The sequence below is a fragment of the Zingiber officinale genome, chromosome 9A, assembly GCF_018446385.1.
Source record: "Zingiber officinale cultivar Zhangliang chromosome 9A, Zo_v1.1, whole genome shotgun sequence".
Lineage (NCBI taxonomy): Eukaryota > Viridiplantae > Streptophyta > Magnoliopsida > Zingiberales > Zingiberaceae > Zingiber > Zingiber officinale.
Window position 1 is genome coordinate 22001543 of NC_056002.1, and position 15225 is coordinate 22016767.

The 15225-nt window shown below is 35.4% G+C and overlaps 3 protein-coding genes across 4 annotated transcripts; 2 read left to right on the forward strand and 1 right to left on the reverse strand.

Annotated features, from left to right (window-relative positions):
• The first annotated feature begins 1600 nt into the window (after positions 1 to 1600).
• On the forward strand, positions 1601 to 7992 carry LOC122020235 (probable RNA-binding protein EIF1AD). Of its 2 annotated transcripts, none has more exons than XM_042578069.1 (6): positions 1601 to 2105; positions 4197 to 4389; positions 5025 to 5100; positions 5285 to 5411; positions 6126 to 6365; positions 7656 to 7992. In XM_042578069.1, the coding sequence occupies exons 2-5, from the start codon at positions 4276 to 4278 to the stop codon at positions 6304 to 6306; spliced, it is 498 nt and encodes a 165-aa protein (XP_042434003.1). In that variant the 5' UTR covers positions 1601 to 2105; positions 4197 to 4275; the 3' UTR covers positions 6307 to 6365; positions 7656 to 7992. The 2 variants fall into 2 exon arrangements, with proteins under 2 accessions (XP_042434003.1, XP_042434004.1); XM_042578070.1 differs by lacking the exon at positions 7656 to 7992 and adding an exon at positions 6982 to 7257.
• Positions 7993 to 9891: 1899 nt separating this feature from the next.
• Positions 9892 to 13375, forward strand: LOC122020232. Its single transcript, XM_042578067.1, has 3 exons — positions 9892 to 11522; positions 12572 to 12893; positions 12981 to 13375. The coding sequence occupies exons 1-3, from the start codon at positions 11005 to 11007 to the stop codon at positions 13197 to 13199; spliced, it is 1059 nt and encodes a 352-aa protein (XP_042434001.1). The 5' UTR covers positions 9892 to 11004; the 3' UTR covers positions 13200 to 13375.
• LOC122020234 lies at positions 13327 to 14287 on the reverse strand. The gene is made up of 3 exons (XM_042578068.1): positions 13920 to 14287; positions 13783 to 13846; positions 13327 to 13651 (listed from the first exon to the last, which is right to left on the reverse strand). Exons 1-3 carry the CDS (start codon positions 14232 to 14234, stop codon positions 13476 to 13478), a joined length of 555 nt encoding a protein of 184 aa, XP_042434002.1. The 5' UTR covers positions 14235 to 14287; the 3' UTR covers positions 13327 to 13475.
• Positions 14288 to 15225: the final 938 nt, after the last annotated feature.

Below are 15225 nucleotides of genomic sequence, written 5' to 3' on the forward strand. Positions count from 1 at the left end.
TGTGAGATCAAGTCATCGAGTTGACCTACATGCTAGTCTTATTGCATTAACATTGTCCCTGAATGTTAATACTGGACTAGGAATGATTAAGAGTAGTGTTCCCTATATCATCTCACTATCGGTTCAACTAACCGATTGATATAGGTGAGAACCGTCTACTCAAGGACGCTATTATACTTAGTTTATTTGGCACCAATACAAGTAAGTATAATAACCAAAACACATGTCTTTATTTATATAAGAATATGATACAACAAGTCCATAATACAATCATCAAATGATTGACTCTAGGGCTCTAACTAACACAAGGAGCATGGAGACGCCTTCAAGTGGATGAGCAACGACGAGGTCTGGGCTTATCCACGCGGCTGACTTGGCTGTGATGGAGGCGCTCTCAAGGGGCTTTGAGGCGCCTTCAACAACCCTTTTATAAAGGTCTCGACCAGCAACTCAGTACAACACATTCCGAGCCATCCTTCAGCTGTGCACTGCCAACGAGACGATCCGGCTGAGCTACAACAAGTCTCCGACGACCCGAAGCTGCGAATCTTCAATTCTTGTTGTCGGTATAGATTTTTCAATACTGTTAAATTGTAATACTCTTGTAACCTTTTGCGCGATATAATTGTTGTCCAAAGTAAACGCTCAACGAACGTGGACCTTGGAGTAGGAGTCACCCTAGGCTCCGAACCAAGTAAATACTTGGGTCATTCTATGTTGTGTTTTCTTATTCGCTGCTTAACTCTCAAACGTTTTTCGATTACAATAAGTAAAAGCCACGAACGTTATTCACCCTCCCCTCTAGCACATCGCGATGTAACATATTTTTTTTATTATGGACTTCTTGTTAATTTATGAAACCCAACTTGCATGTTTTCATATCAGTCTTTCCAATTCTCTATTTACGGTGTTAATGTATTGTGTCAATGCTAGATACGATAAATAAAATAAATAAGGATTAATCAAAGTATTATTTTATAAATTTTTTTAAAAATTTTTTAATTTAAACAAAGTTAAATCTATTACACTTTGATAAAGCAATATAATTTGTATGCAGCCCAATGACAAAAAAATTTTATTTTCATTCTTTAGTTAAATATAATAGACGTTAATTTATCTAATTGCTCATGATATTTTTAGGTATAATTCATTTTAAATTCAGCACATTGAACTAAAAAATCTAGTATATTTTTTATCAAATTGAGCATAACTTTTTTTCACCTCAATAATGGAAAATATATTAAATTTTTTTTAAATGGTGCATAATTGGATAGAAAATATATTAGATTTTTTTAAATGATATTAAATTTAGGAGGAATTATATTAAGTAGAAAAATTCGTGCTGAATTTGATAGAAAATATATTTAATTTTAATTTAAAATACTGAATTTAAGAAGAATTATATTTATTTTTATATTTTTTATATTTAAAAAATTTGATAAGTAATTTTGATAGAAAATATATTTAATTTTAATTTAAAATTCTGAGCTGAAGAGAAATTATATTTAGTTTTAAATTTTTATATTTAAAAAAATTTAAGAATAATTAAATAATGTGAAGGAGTTAGCTAAATAAAACTTTATATAGGGAGTGGAAAGCATGTAAAATTAAAGTTGTTAGTTCGTCCCGTGCCCTAGACCTCTACCTGGTGAGAGCCGCCGTCGCCCTTTCGGCAGAGCCACGCCCAGCCAATCGATCCACCGGCCCTCATTCTTCAACGAGCCGTGCTCTAGCCTCCGCCGATTCTCCTCTCCATCGCCGCCTTTTCTCTCCCGATCCACTCTCGCCGCCGCCCCTCTTTGCTGGGCTCCTGCTCATTTCAGAGAGCCAGTCGACGCCGCCTTTCCTCTGCACCGGTCGCCACAGCCACAGCGGCCAGGCGCGGGCGGCTGTACGCGGCGCCACCATCGCGCCACCATTCTGCTATTCCAGCCATCGCAACTGTGCGACTAGATGCGGGTAGAAATTCTGTGGCCACCACAGTTGGTTTGCGACCACCATTAGCCGTGTGTTTTTACTAGCAACTCAGCTCACCATCGCCAGCCATCCTTCCGGCTGTGAGTCACTCTCTGATCGTGAGCCACCATCAACCACCACTGCATTTGGTGAGTGTTATAGATGATGTTAATCTGTATGTTGAACCAATTGGTTAATGGAATTGTATTTGGTGGATTAAATCCGGATTAGCTTCAAATAGCTTAGTAAATCCATGAATAACAGTGGTAGTATTGTGATGATATTAATCCAAATATGATTATTGATAGGGGTGATTTAATTGAGTTAGGAGATGAACTAGGATGTTTGATTCATGAAGAGTTCGATTGAATCACTAGGTTAATTAACAGGTGGTTAATATTGATATGTAATGGATTGATTAATTGGTGATTACTGATTAGATTGATTAATGGATTAATGATGTGAACAAATCCAGTGGCAGAACTAATTAATGTGTCTATTACACGGCTATAGAATTGTTTAAAGTAAGAGTTGACTAATTAGTAAATGGATTTTTACATGGATCAATTAATGAGTTGATGATGTTGGGTTCAACCTAATTCAATCAATGGATTTGATGAATCGAGGTTAATCAATTCAATTAGGGTTTTTCTTAATCAGAAAGAGATTGGGTTGTAGGTTAACTAATTTATCAAGGAAATGGGGATTTATTTGAAGTTAATCATTAATTAGGGTTAATTAATGATCGTTTTGGTAGAATTTTCCCTAATTAGTTTGGGATTTGGTTTATCTAGTTGTTGTATATGTGATTAGTTAAACTGTACATTATGTGATTTCAGGACTTTGATTCGAGACTACCGTTTTGACGTAGAAGTTAATATGCTGATTATGCATATGTTGTAGTGTGCACATGTGTATGATGTGTATTATAGGAGTTATCATATTTGATTGTATATAGTCTATAGTGTACACACGAGTCTGGTATGTATAATAGGTATTACTATTTACTATACATGTTGTTTAATAGACACATGTTAGATCTTTTCATACATATAGATATATGATTGATAGATCATGTTTCTGGATATACTTATGTTTATTATGTTGTTGCATTGATGATGACTATGTTTGAGTCATGGATATTAGCATCGTGCACATTATTTCATTGCTTGCATGCTGATGGACTATGTCTCTCTTGTGGTTGAGAGAGTCGTCAGTCATGTTTGCTTGCTGCGCACTAGGCCACTTAGGGATAATGGTAGCTAGAGTTGGGTGCAGTTTGTCCTGTAGTGCCCATTCGGCCATTTGAGGTAGTAGCGGCAGAGTTGCGTGTAGACAATGACCTCCTTGTTATGCAACTAGAAAGCTACTCTGCATTTTGCCTGACTGACCACTCAGATGTAGTGGTAGCTGAAGTTGTGAGCTATTATCACAGTCCTACCCACTCGGCCACACAGATGTCGTGGTAGTTGGAGTTGTGTGTAATTTCCGTAAGCGAAGATCCAAAAATAACTTAGGTACTTGTTTTTTATGCGTCTTCCGATCCTTGATTCATGGGTTTCAATCTGCGACAAGGCTGATGGAAAGTGAAAATTAAACAGAGAAATATTTGTTTTCTTTTGAAATGTTGTGAGCTTTCTTGCTGAGTGAAGTGCCCTCAACTTGCTAGGAGAATTGAGGATCACTTAAGCATGATTTGACTTATAGCATAATGAAAATGGTAGAGACATACATTAAACAAACAAAATAGTCATAAATTATCTTTCAGGAGTCATAGCAAATTAGAAAGGAAATTTACCTTGTAATCTCCTTCCTTTAACATCTTCTCAAACAGAAGATGATGCAAGTATGTTTAGTTATGATCTAACAGGATCAAGATGATGGATAATTAGACGTTACAAATATTTTCAGATTAATAAGATCGGAACACATGGGTTTGACAATGATATACTCAAGCTTCTGGGTAACAGGCTTCTGCCCAGTTTTAGAAAAATAAAACAAGTTTTTTTTTGGAATATTCTCTTTATTGACTTCATGTTAATTTATGAGGCCCAACTTGCATGTATATATAGATCAGGCTATTCCCAGTAATGCCATATCAGTCTTTCCAATTCTGTGTTTACTGTGTTAAATACTTGATTGTTGAATTATTTGATCTTATTCTTGTTTGACCTTTTCATGGTTTCAATTTCTCTTTTTTTTCAGATATTTTAATTGATTTTTTGAATTTCATTATGCAGTGTGGCTTGCTAGAAGTAGTGATCAGATTAATTTCTGCAATCTTTCCAGACTTATAGTTGCTGAAAGTTGACTGAGACTATGAGCTCGGGTAGAAAGAATTTCAAGAGGGCGTTGAAAGAAGACAACCTTTCTCTCCATGAAAGCCAGAGTGTGATGCAAGTTGTATCTCTTCGTGGCTCAAATGTAATTGAGGTTAGTTGACCATAACGGGATAATACCAATCATTACTGGAACATGCACAAGTTTGGACTCTTAGGAAACATGTATAAAAGTTAATGTAGTAAAGACGAGAATATTGAGATAGAAGCACAGAGTTATATAAATGAGAAGATGAACATGTTAATATTTGAGAGTGATTAAGTGTAGGCTAGATAGATTATGAAATGAGATACGATAAACTGAATGACTAGTTAATTATATAGTTCACAAGAGTCGAGTGTATGTGAGTGAAAGTGTAAGAATAGAGGGAGACTAAAGAATATTAGTCAATGCATAAAATATGATTTAAATAATTTCAATATTACTAGTGATATTGCAACGCATAGTGCTCAATAGAGTGATAAAATTCATATTAGATAACTCCTAATAGTTGGGACAAAAACTGTTAGACGATGATGAATATGTGTTTTCCAATATAGTCCTTTGTAAATCAACTTTTATTTTCATCTCTTATGAATGATAAACAATTAGTTTTTAAACTGTAGAGTGTAGAGATGCCATCTTGGTTTTGTTAAATTGATTATTGAACTTGAGCTTTTGTTAGCCAACATAATTCACTCATTGTTCCTTCATATTCAGTAACGTTTTTTATATTTCTTTTTTACTAGGTCATGGATGCTAAATCTATTAAGTCTCTAGCCCTAGTTCCTGCCAAATTCCGCAAGAGCTTTTGGATTAAAAGAGGTATGTAGTTCTCAACCACAGATTTGGTACCATAATTTCTTTTAGTCATTTTATCTTTATGAGTATTTTTTTTAACTTGAATATAATACTAATTGGTTTTTTCTTTCCATTTCTCCAACTGACATTTTCTTTCTAAAGAGAAATTGGATTATCCAACTGAAATTTGATTAGTCCAATTGTTCAGGAAGCTTTGTTGTGGTGGATGAAGGTGGAAGGGAGAAAGCTCTCGAGTCAGGTAGCAAGATAGCATGTATTGTTTCTCAGGTGCTCTTCCACGATCAAGTTCGAGCACTTAGAAAATCTTCAGATTGGTGAGTTGTACAGAAATGTAGCCAAGTTAACTTAGTATGATTCAGATAGTTTCATTCATTATTTTTCTAAACTAATGCAAACATGTTTTAAGCACAAAACTCATCAGTTGGGACTGCATCACCTTCAACCTTGGAACTAACTATACTCCACTTACACAATTCGATCATGGTTAGCAGCCGAGGATGGGGATAATAGTGCTAACACTTGTATGGGATAGGATTTTTTTATTTTTTATTTTTAAATTCTGGATGAGGTTCAATTGCTGGAAGACTTCCAAGAAGGCAACTATATCACAGTTTGGCATACTTGTGCATGGAATTTTAGCAATTGTAAGGATCAGAATTTTAAAAATCTTGTGCTTGACTTTAAACAAAATTAATAATTGGATTATATATAATTGAAAAAAAAGGGCAGCCCGGTGCACGAAGCTCCCTCCATGCGGGGTCCCGGAGAAGGATCCATTGTACGTAGCCTTACCCTGCTTTTTGCAAGAGGCTGTTTTCAAGATTCGAACCCGTGATTTTTTGGTCACATGATAACAATTTTACCGTTGCGCCAAGGCTCTCCTTTATTATATATAATTGAAAAAGCAAACTAAAAAATGTTACTAACAGAAGCATCAACAAGGTGTACTTATTGTTCAGTTACATAAAAAAACGACATAGCTTGGTGAAATCTGAGTACATTGGCTAGAGTGTCTATCATGCTTGCAGGCCTGCTGCTTTCCATGCTACAATGCTGGAGGAGCCACCCCAAGAGCCCAGATTAGAATGCGAGGAAGAAATTGATTCTAGTGAAGATGATGATTACCTACCACCACTTGAGGCTAACCCGAATAGAAGAAATGTGATGCACTTGGCTTCCTGTTCTGGTTCAGATGACGATTCTGAATAGCAAAGAGGCTCTTTCTTCCATTATTCATCAGACAATTGTTGGTGCTTCAATGAATTTTGGTACGCCATTATTGATCCTAACTAATGTTTTTATATTTGATCCAACCTCATTTCCCTTGAAATAACTCTTCAAAAATTGGGATTGAAGAACTGAAATAGGCATCCTATGGATTTATGACTTTTCATAGTGAATCAGTCAAAAGTACAAGTCAATTACAAGTCATCTACAATTTCATATGCATCAAATTGACCTTCCACTACCAACAGCAATTCTATCTAGAAATAGATAGAACTAGATTTGAAGGATCTTTTACTTCCTAAGTTTCACACTGCACATTTCTATGATTAATATGACATGTTTTTTTAGAAAATAATTTATATGTACATATAAAACAAATTGCAACATAAGTTGGATTTATTGATTCATTTTTTCCTTTGGTATTTGGCTCATATGGTTTTGACTAACTTAAGAAAAAAATTAGAAATTATCCTGATGGTAATTGATCAGTGATCAGTGATCAGCCTTGAGTTCTGTGTTTTAATGTAATTTTATACTAAATATTATTTATTGGAACCTTTCAATTTAATGAGAAATTTGTTATTTTTTACATTTTAAAAACAATTTCCCCCCTTATATTTAAGCGCATAATTTTGATTTAAAACATTATTTATCAAGTTTGGTTATAGGGAAGCTTCGTTCGGGAATTTCTTGCGTTATTAGGAACCGAGCTGGGAATTTACCGAATTGTGGTGGTGAAGAACAAAACATGGAGTCTTAATTACAAACAAAAAAAAAGTTTAGTCTTCTTGATTAAGTGTTTCATTCAATCCACTACTATAACATTGCACTCAATTGCCATGTACTTCAATTGAATTTTAAGCAAACTATTATCTGTGTTTTGTTCATGCACACATATATTTGCAAGAAATAATGGTTACACTTGTTTTTTTTTCTTCTTTTTTGTAAACAAGAGATGAAAGCTTGGCCCCTAAAGAGACCAAGAGAAGACAAGTAATAAAATGTTAGTGTTCTTAGAAATAGCTAACTGGTAGTTATTTTCCTTTTATCTTCCTATCTTGAGATCATCTATTGAGTATCATGATTATAATAAGATTGAGTTATTGCTAGGAATACTCGATCTATTGGATAAAATCTAGTCTAAGTTTCTCATCATGGAAGCCAAAATTAGGAATTTTCTCCTTTTTAATCTGATCTCCTATGTCCTATCATGTGTGTGTGTATTATCTTATCAGTGATTCGTAGTCTTTGCTTGCTCTGTTTACATATTTTATTATTACTAGGCAATTGATACTTCTTCCAGGTTTCTTATCATAGTTCCCATCTTGTAGGATCCAATATCACCTTTACTAGCCATGACCACCACCATCGCTGATCCAGATGACCAATTTAATGAAACACTGCCCAGCTCTACTTTGCAAGCTGCAAACAAAACTTGTGTCAGATCTTACTCCGAATGCATCATTAAAACCACAATACAATACCACTGGAATTGAGTTTACCTGTGATCAATTATCACTTATGTTAATTTATTAGAATGTAATGTTTCAGTCATCTCAAGTGAGTCATCTCAAGTTTTCTAATGTAATGTAATGCAGCATGAACCGATACAATGCCTTAGCTAAGGTGTTTGACCTTTTTTCAATTATACATTTTTTTTATTTCTAACAATTTTATTTTGGGCAAAACTTAAAAATGATGTTTTTTTTGTATATTTTTTTATTTTAAAAATATATTTATTTTAGCATTGTTTTAATAGTTATATTATAGCTACTATAATTCATTATAGTTTAGATCCTCTGTCTCCATTTCTCTTTGTTCCCGTGTTCCACTGTCGATCATACGTATTGATTACATCTCAATACATCATGGTATTTTTAAGATGTGTGCAGTATCCTCCTGATGTGCAAGGCATCCTTGAGATGTATTTTAATCTGTCCGATCGGTAATGAGACATGGGGACAGAGAAAAATGGGGACAGAGGATCTGAACTGAATCCATTAGGAGTGCTATTGTAGCATTTATATATAAAGATAAATGTTATATGTATAATATTTTTAATTAAGTTAATTTTTTTTAAAAAATTAACACATTGTAATAACTATGGTGTAACTATATATTGGAATAGTTACTATGTGACTTACAATAGCATCGAAATATTTTTAAATAAAAATAATTATAATAAACATATTTAAGGAGAAGGTAAAAGCATAAATATTACATGAAATATATGTTGATTTTAATATAATATGAAATGATATTAAAGTTGAAAATAATAGTTAAAGACATTTATAGAATAGTTAAAAGTGAAAAAAAGATTTTATCAAAATAAAATATATTAAAAATAAATATAATAAGGTACTAGTAAACAATGGAGAAATAAAAAAAGGAGAACAATGGAGAAATAAAAAAAGGAATGAAAAATGTATTTTTATCATTTTTTTAATAAAGATTTAAATAATCAACTTAACTTAGGTAATTTAAGTAGGTCAAATGAGTATAGAAATTTAAATTTTTATTGTAGAATTCAAACTTCAGAAGTAGAATAAGTTTTAGATGAGATATATAATGGAGAAGTCGTTAGATCAAATGTATGGAAGTGCTTAGAGAACAAGGTATTGAATGACTTATAAAATTATTTAACATGATATTGAAAATGAAAAAAATATATGATCAACGAAGGATAAGTACTCTAGTTTTCTTATATAAAAGTAAGAGACACTGGACACGTATAAAATTGAGCAAATTATAGGGGTATTAAACTAATAAGTCATATCATAAAATTTTGACAAAAAATAATAGAAAAAAGATTAAGGAATCAGACCACGGTGACTAAAAATTAATTTAGGTTCATACTTTGAAGATCAACAATAGAAGTTATATATCTTCTTAGACAATTAATTGAAAAATATCAGGAGTAAAAATAAGATCTACACATGGTATTCATTGACTTAAAAAAACTTATGATAGAGAAAAATTATATGTAGAATTCTAGAAAAGAAAGGTATTAGCGTAACATATATTGAACTAATTAAGGATATGTACGAGGATATAACGACTAAAGTAAAGACTTCGGGCGGAATAACTGAAACATTTCCAATAAATATAGGGTTACATTAAGGATCAGCTTTTAATCTCTATCTTTTTACACTAATTATGGATGAACTTGCTACACACATTCAAGACACAATACCGTGGTACATGTTGTTTGCATATGATATTATTTTGATAGATGAAACACGTGAATGAGTAAATGTGAAACTAGAATTTTGGCAAGAAATACTAGAAGGGAAAGGTTTTAGGGTTAATAGAATAAAAACAGAATATATGAAATTTAAGTTTAGCAAGATTAGACATAATGAGACAATTGTTAAGATAGGAGATGACGAGTTGTCCCGAACCAAGAGCTTTAGATATTTAGGATTATTTTTACCAAATGATAGAGGAATTGAGAGAGATGTCTTATATAGAATACAAGTAGGATGGTTGAAATTAAGAAGAGCATCGAGTGTTTTATGTGATCATAAAATACCTCTAAAACTTAAAGGAGAATTCTTCAAAATCACAGTTAGACTTGCTATGTTATATGAAGCTGAATGTTAATTATAACTCGAGCACATGACCAAAAGATAAGAGTTGCAGAGATGAGGATATTAAGGTGAATGCGTTGACATACGAGAATAATAGAATAAGAAATGAGAGCATTAGAAAGAAAGTCGGAGCTGTATCTATTGAGGGAAAATTTCGAGAGACACGTTTAAGATGTTGCGGGCATGTACTTAAACGATCAATAAATGTCCCAGTTAGATTAATGAAATTATGACAAATATACATATCAAACGAGAAAGAGGAACATTAAAAAAGAGTTGATTAGTAACAATAAAACAAGATAAAATTTATTTAAGTATAAATGATGATATTATAGGAAATAGAATCCAACAACGTAAAAGGATCTAGATAGCCGATCCCATCTAGTGGGATAAGATTTAATTGTTATTATTGTATTTTTAAAAGAAAATGTACTCTTTTGATCATTTTAATAATTAAGTGTGACTTTTAATTTTTGACCGTTTATTTTTTATATAATTTTTTAATTTATAGTATAAAAGAGATTGATGGCAAGTAATATTGAATTTGGGATAACTAGTTTAGTTTCATAGAAGTAGCATCTTATGATTATACACTCTATTTGGAATAAAAATTATAAATATATCTGAATGGGGGAACTATGAATGTTTGGTAATAATTTAATACCCTTTCGTGTTTAATTTGTAATATAAGGTTATGCATTATGATACAACATCTTAGCTATGTCAGTAATATATTTTTATATTTTCAGTAATTTTATTTTTATATTTTTGTAAGTAGCACCAAATTACTCTTATAGTTTCATCACAATTTTATTAATGTCTTTTTTTTTAATCTTTGACAAGAATGTGTGGCCTGCAGTGCAATAATAGTGAAACTATATGGTGCATTTTGAAAATAAAAAAAAAACGTATGGGAGGGAGAATGGAATTTTTTTTGGAGTTTATAAATAGCCATCACACGTGAGCAACTGTCTCACTCCATCTCCACCGTCCATCGAAAAAATTAGAAAGCTGCAATTTGTGATCGAGGAGTTCAAACTTGTTCGCCCTCTCGCTTTGGCTTCTTTTGGCTTCGAGTTCGGTGGTTGTGATGGCGACGGCCTCGGCGAAGGGCGCGCGCAACCACCAGAGATTCTGCGCGCCGCCTCCGTCCCCGATCGCAACAGGCAAGGGGCTGCGGTCTGCCGCCGCCGACGATCGCGTTCTCTCCGACTTCCTCGACGTCTCGCTCCGCGTCCCCGATCTTTCCCTCCCGCTGTCCCACTTCCCCTCGAAGTCGCCGGTTAAGGTTCCGGCAGAGGTCGATCTTGACGCCCTAGTGTCCGGAGATGAATACGCGGTCCGAGGAGTGCTCGACGCGGCCGCGGAGATCGGGGCGGTGTGCGTGGTCGGAGGCGAGGCATTGGGCGAGAATGTGAGGGCCGCGATCGAGGTGGGCAAGGGGGTATTCGAGACTCGGGATGGCGAGACTTCGAGGCCGGATCTTCACAAGAAGTGGTTCGGGCGGAGGGATGGAATCGTGGATGAGTTCATTTGGTACCGAATGCGGAGCCTGGAGATGGAGCGGCTTCTGCAGCGGACCTGGCCTGAATCGTATTGGGCCCTTAGGTATGTTCTAATCAGAGACATTTTCTCTTCCTCCTACCTAAAAATGTTCATTTTCTTCCCTTTTGAGATTATCAACTTGGATCGGTGCTGTAGGCCTAATAATTCAACAGTTTCCCAAAATCTGAGTTCCATCATGTTTTGCAGACTTACATATTGTAATTCCTTCTCCAAGTTACGCGTGTTGTTCAATACCCTAAAAAAAATCAAACAGGAAAAAAGTAGCTAGTTGTTCGTTGATTCATGTCAGAATTCAAAGGTTCTTGCGAGATTTAAATTATAGCTGATCGGCTTATGGATTTGAATTTGGAAGGGAGTTTTACATGCGATGGCTGTTTGACAATGCACCAACCTATAGAGATCTTGGCTAATTTACTGGCTTCATCTTCACTTCCACTTCCAATGACTAAGCATGCTTCACATGACAAGTTTTTGCTAAAAAATCAAATTTGCTTCACTATGATTTGTTCCCAAATTCTGATTATAGTCTTAATAGGCACATTGCAGCCGTAATTCCTTCTTATTGTTTCTTTTGTGCATATCTAAGCATGCCAGATAGCTCTTTAATCTTTGGTTTTAAACCTTTGGTGAACTTTTGCAAATTGCCGACAACAGATTCTTTGTTGTTGGCAATGTGTATCGTTTAATTGAATTTGTGTTGTAGATTACATTGCTTGAGGTTTGACAAGGAAAACACAGTGCTGCTAAAAGAGAATCGGTTTCAACTGGATTTTTCTTTTTCTGCCAATATGAAATTTATACATACATATATAGAGAGACTTGCACACGATAAGATAAAAATTGAATAATCAAGGCCGTGATAGTTCAAAGTTCAAACATCAAAGAATGTGATCAACATGCACTGAATTTCTATTAACTTTCTCCTGAGTTTTTTTTTCCTGTTAATTTTTGACTTTGTATGAAGTTATATAGACTTGACCCTGCCAAGCATTGCGAGGAAAAGCTTATTACTACCAAAATAAATTCCAGAAATCTAATTCTTTCTTATTTTGATTTGAGACATAAATTTGCAATGGCATTACTCTTTTCAGAGATAAAATGGAGTCTGTTGCCACAAGGCTAGAGACTATTGCGGAGTGCATTGCTTGCATTCTTTCTGAGCATGCCACAAGTCAAGCACCGTCGAAAAGAATTCGCGAGGCTCAATCAGCACTCTATCTGAGAAAGCAAAAATCGCCTTACGGGAGAAATAACACAAGGGAGTCGGCCCACACCAGTTCCCATCATCGTCATGCTTTGAATCTCAACATTTGTGGGGATAACCATGAATTCTGCATCCGTCATCCAGAAGGCTCTGCGATTATCATGTTGCCCGCGGGTGGCATTCTAGTTACGATCAGTAAAAGACTTCAGGTAAGTTTTTCTTGTACCGGTAGGAAAACCATAGCCAAAGTAGGTCGTAGACTTGTTAGTTGAAGTAAGCTTAATTCTGTGATTCAGGAATTTTACAATGGAGAGTTTAAGAGTGCCTCAGCAGAAGCACTTTTTCAGCCAGCAGACGATCTCTTTGCCTCATTCTCGCTTGAATACATGTGCTCTCCACTAGTTTTGTCTCATGCACCAGACGATGGAGCCAGGACAATTTCATTAAGTGATCAGTTGTTAATGGCACTTGTTCTTATTATATTGTGCCACCTCTGGACCAGTGTGTTCTCCTAGTACATACCATTCTCTTGGTGTTTTAATTTCTTTCTTTTTTAAAAAAAAAAGTTAGGAAAGTGCTTCATCGTCCACCTTTGGCTTCATATGGAGAAGCAGGATAGATTTTCATGTATCAGCCTTCATCTTGAAAACTTGACAGCGTCAGAACTTTTGATTTTGAGCTTGGTTGTTTAAAACTTTTACATTTGTAAAGCTTATCTAGTTAATCAATAAACTTGATAAACTGTATAATCTATTAACTATTCAATTTCCATGAATTCTCAAGATCCATCCTCAACTGGAGGAGAAAAACCTGGAGAAAAAATTGGAGGGTTTTGATTTCTCCTGCAGGCACGCCACATGAGCATACCTCCCGAGTTTGTCCACTTGCCTCGGCTCTCCCCTCGTGTCTTTCTTGCACACCTTGCAGGTCTTGTCCACCCAACCTTCCTCCACGTACTGCCCTTCCACTGCATACGCACGACAAATGCAACGAAGGATATATACATAGATCAGTTTGTGTCCCCTGAACCCCAAAATCCCAAATCCTAAAACCCCAAACCCTTATGCTTTACTGAAGTTAGGGTCCTCCGAAGTTTACCATCGACGTAGGACTTGAAGAAATCCTTGTAAGTGCCTCCGATTTTTCTCCTCAAAGCTCCGTACTGCATGATTAGGGAGATAGATTAATGTAACCCTCCACTGAAATATTTAGTTAATTAATTAATACTTAATTACCTGTTCCCTGTTCATCTTCTTGCCGGATTGGGTGGCCTCCCTGGCCTCCTCCAGTAGCAGGGCGTCCTTCGTGGACCTGACCTGGGAGAAGTCGAGGGCTTCCGTGATGCTCCCGAGCAACGACTGCTTGCTCTTGCTCTCGCTCTTGCTCTTGCCCGCTTCCTTCTCCCCTGCTGCGTCCGCCGCTGCACGGGCTAGGGCGAGCCGGGCAGCAGGGATCCTAGTCGGCTTCAAGGTCATGGCGTAGTTGCTGCATGATGATCTCAGGGATGGAGGGGAGCAGTTGTGGGACGAGGACAGTGGAAGAGTCCTCATCGTCGTCGGCCTTCGTTACTGCTCTGCACAGGGAGAGAAGGAACGCAACGCTTGATGTATTTATAATGGCGGTGGCTAAGAGGGTAGGGAAGAAGATGACGGATTGGATGGGCGCCATGGAAATGGGAGTTTGAGTTGTGGAGGGTGAAGGAGGACGTGGCGTTTTGTTTAACCGGTCGAAGTAGAGGAGGTGGAGTGAGAGACGGAGGGAAATATCTGGCTCGCATTAGAAAGAAGAGGATCAACTAGTTGTAATTATAAATGCGGTTCGATCATAATTTGTTGAAATTTGTTTTTTATGTTCATCGTCTCCGAAATTATAATTTAAGTCAAAACAGATAGCCGAAGATTATCTGGAGACTCTTGATGGTGGGTAATTGGCAAATGGTTAGATTATCAAATTACACCGAGCGAGGAACAATCTTTAATCATCTATCCTAATTTAAACTATAATTTAGAAGGATGATAACAATTAATTATGATATCATCGCGATCATAATCAGATTGTAATTATATGTGATAGATCCACTAGTCACGTTTGTTGTACCAAGATCTGCGGGCCATAGGGTCGTGATGACGTGCTGACAAAAATTCTGTTGAATATCTGATAAAAATAAATAAATAACGTTACATGGTGTTTTGTGGTAAAGTGTTTAATAGTTTACATAATTAGTGATAATTTGAATGTTAATTAGTTACCGCACACGATAAGATATTTGTTTCTATTGTGAAATAAAAATTTTAAGACGTTATTTGATGAACAAATCAGGAAAGAAAGAGCCCCCATCAAAAGTTAGTTGAGTTAAAGATTGATACACCTTGATTATATATTTTTAAAAAAGGTGCATACCATGAGAAGCCTCTTTGTAGTTGTCCAAGTTGGTGAGATCAAAGAGCAACATCTATATAGTCAAATTATAATTAGTCAGTCTAATTTAGAAAGTAGATGAATTTTTTATATATAATTTAGATATGTAGATTTTGTCTATTA

Bases quoted from the DNA above. Each gene is read 5' to 3' on its own strand.
- LOC122020235 (XM_042578069.1), top strand. From the start codon at position 4,276: ATGAGCTCGGGTAGAAAGAATTTCAAGAGGGCGTTGAAAGAAGACAAC. The intron at 4,390-5,024 runs GTTAGTTGACCA...CTTTTTTACTAG, and splicing joins GTGGCTCAAATGTAATTGAG to GTCATGGATGCTAAATCTAT. The intron at 5,101-5,284 runs GTATGTAGTTCT...CCAATTGTTCAG, and splicing joins GAGCTTTTGGATTAAAAGAG to GAAGCTTTGTTGTGGTGGAT.
- LOC122020232 (XM_042578067.1), top strand. From the start codon at position 11,005: ATGGCGACGGCCTCGGCGAAGGGCGCGCGCAACCACCAGAGATTCTGC. The intron at 11,523-12,571 runs GTATGTTCTAAT...TACTCTTTTCAG, and splicing joins GAATCGTATTGGGCCCTTAG to AGATAAAATGGAGTCTGTTG. The intron at 12,894-12,980 runs GTAAGTTTTTCT...TCTGTGATTCAG, and splicing joins CGATCAGTAAAAGACTTCAG to GAATTTTACAATGGAGAGTT.
- LOC122020234 (XM_042578068.1), bottom strand. From the start codon at position 14,234: ATGAGGACTCTTCCACTGTCCTCGTCCCACAACTGCTCCCCTCCATCC. The intron at 13,847-13,919 runs GTAATTAAGTAT...CTAATCATGCAG, and splicing joins AGAAGATGAACAGGGAACAG to TACGGAGCTTTGAGGAGAAA. The intron at 13,652-13,782 runs GTAAACTTCGGA...GTGCGTATGCAG, and splicing joins CTTCAAGTCCTACGTCGATG to TGGAAGGGCAGTACGTGGAG.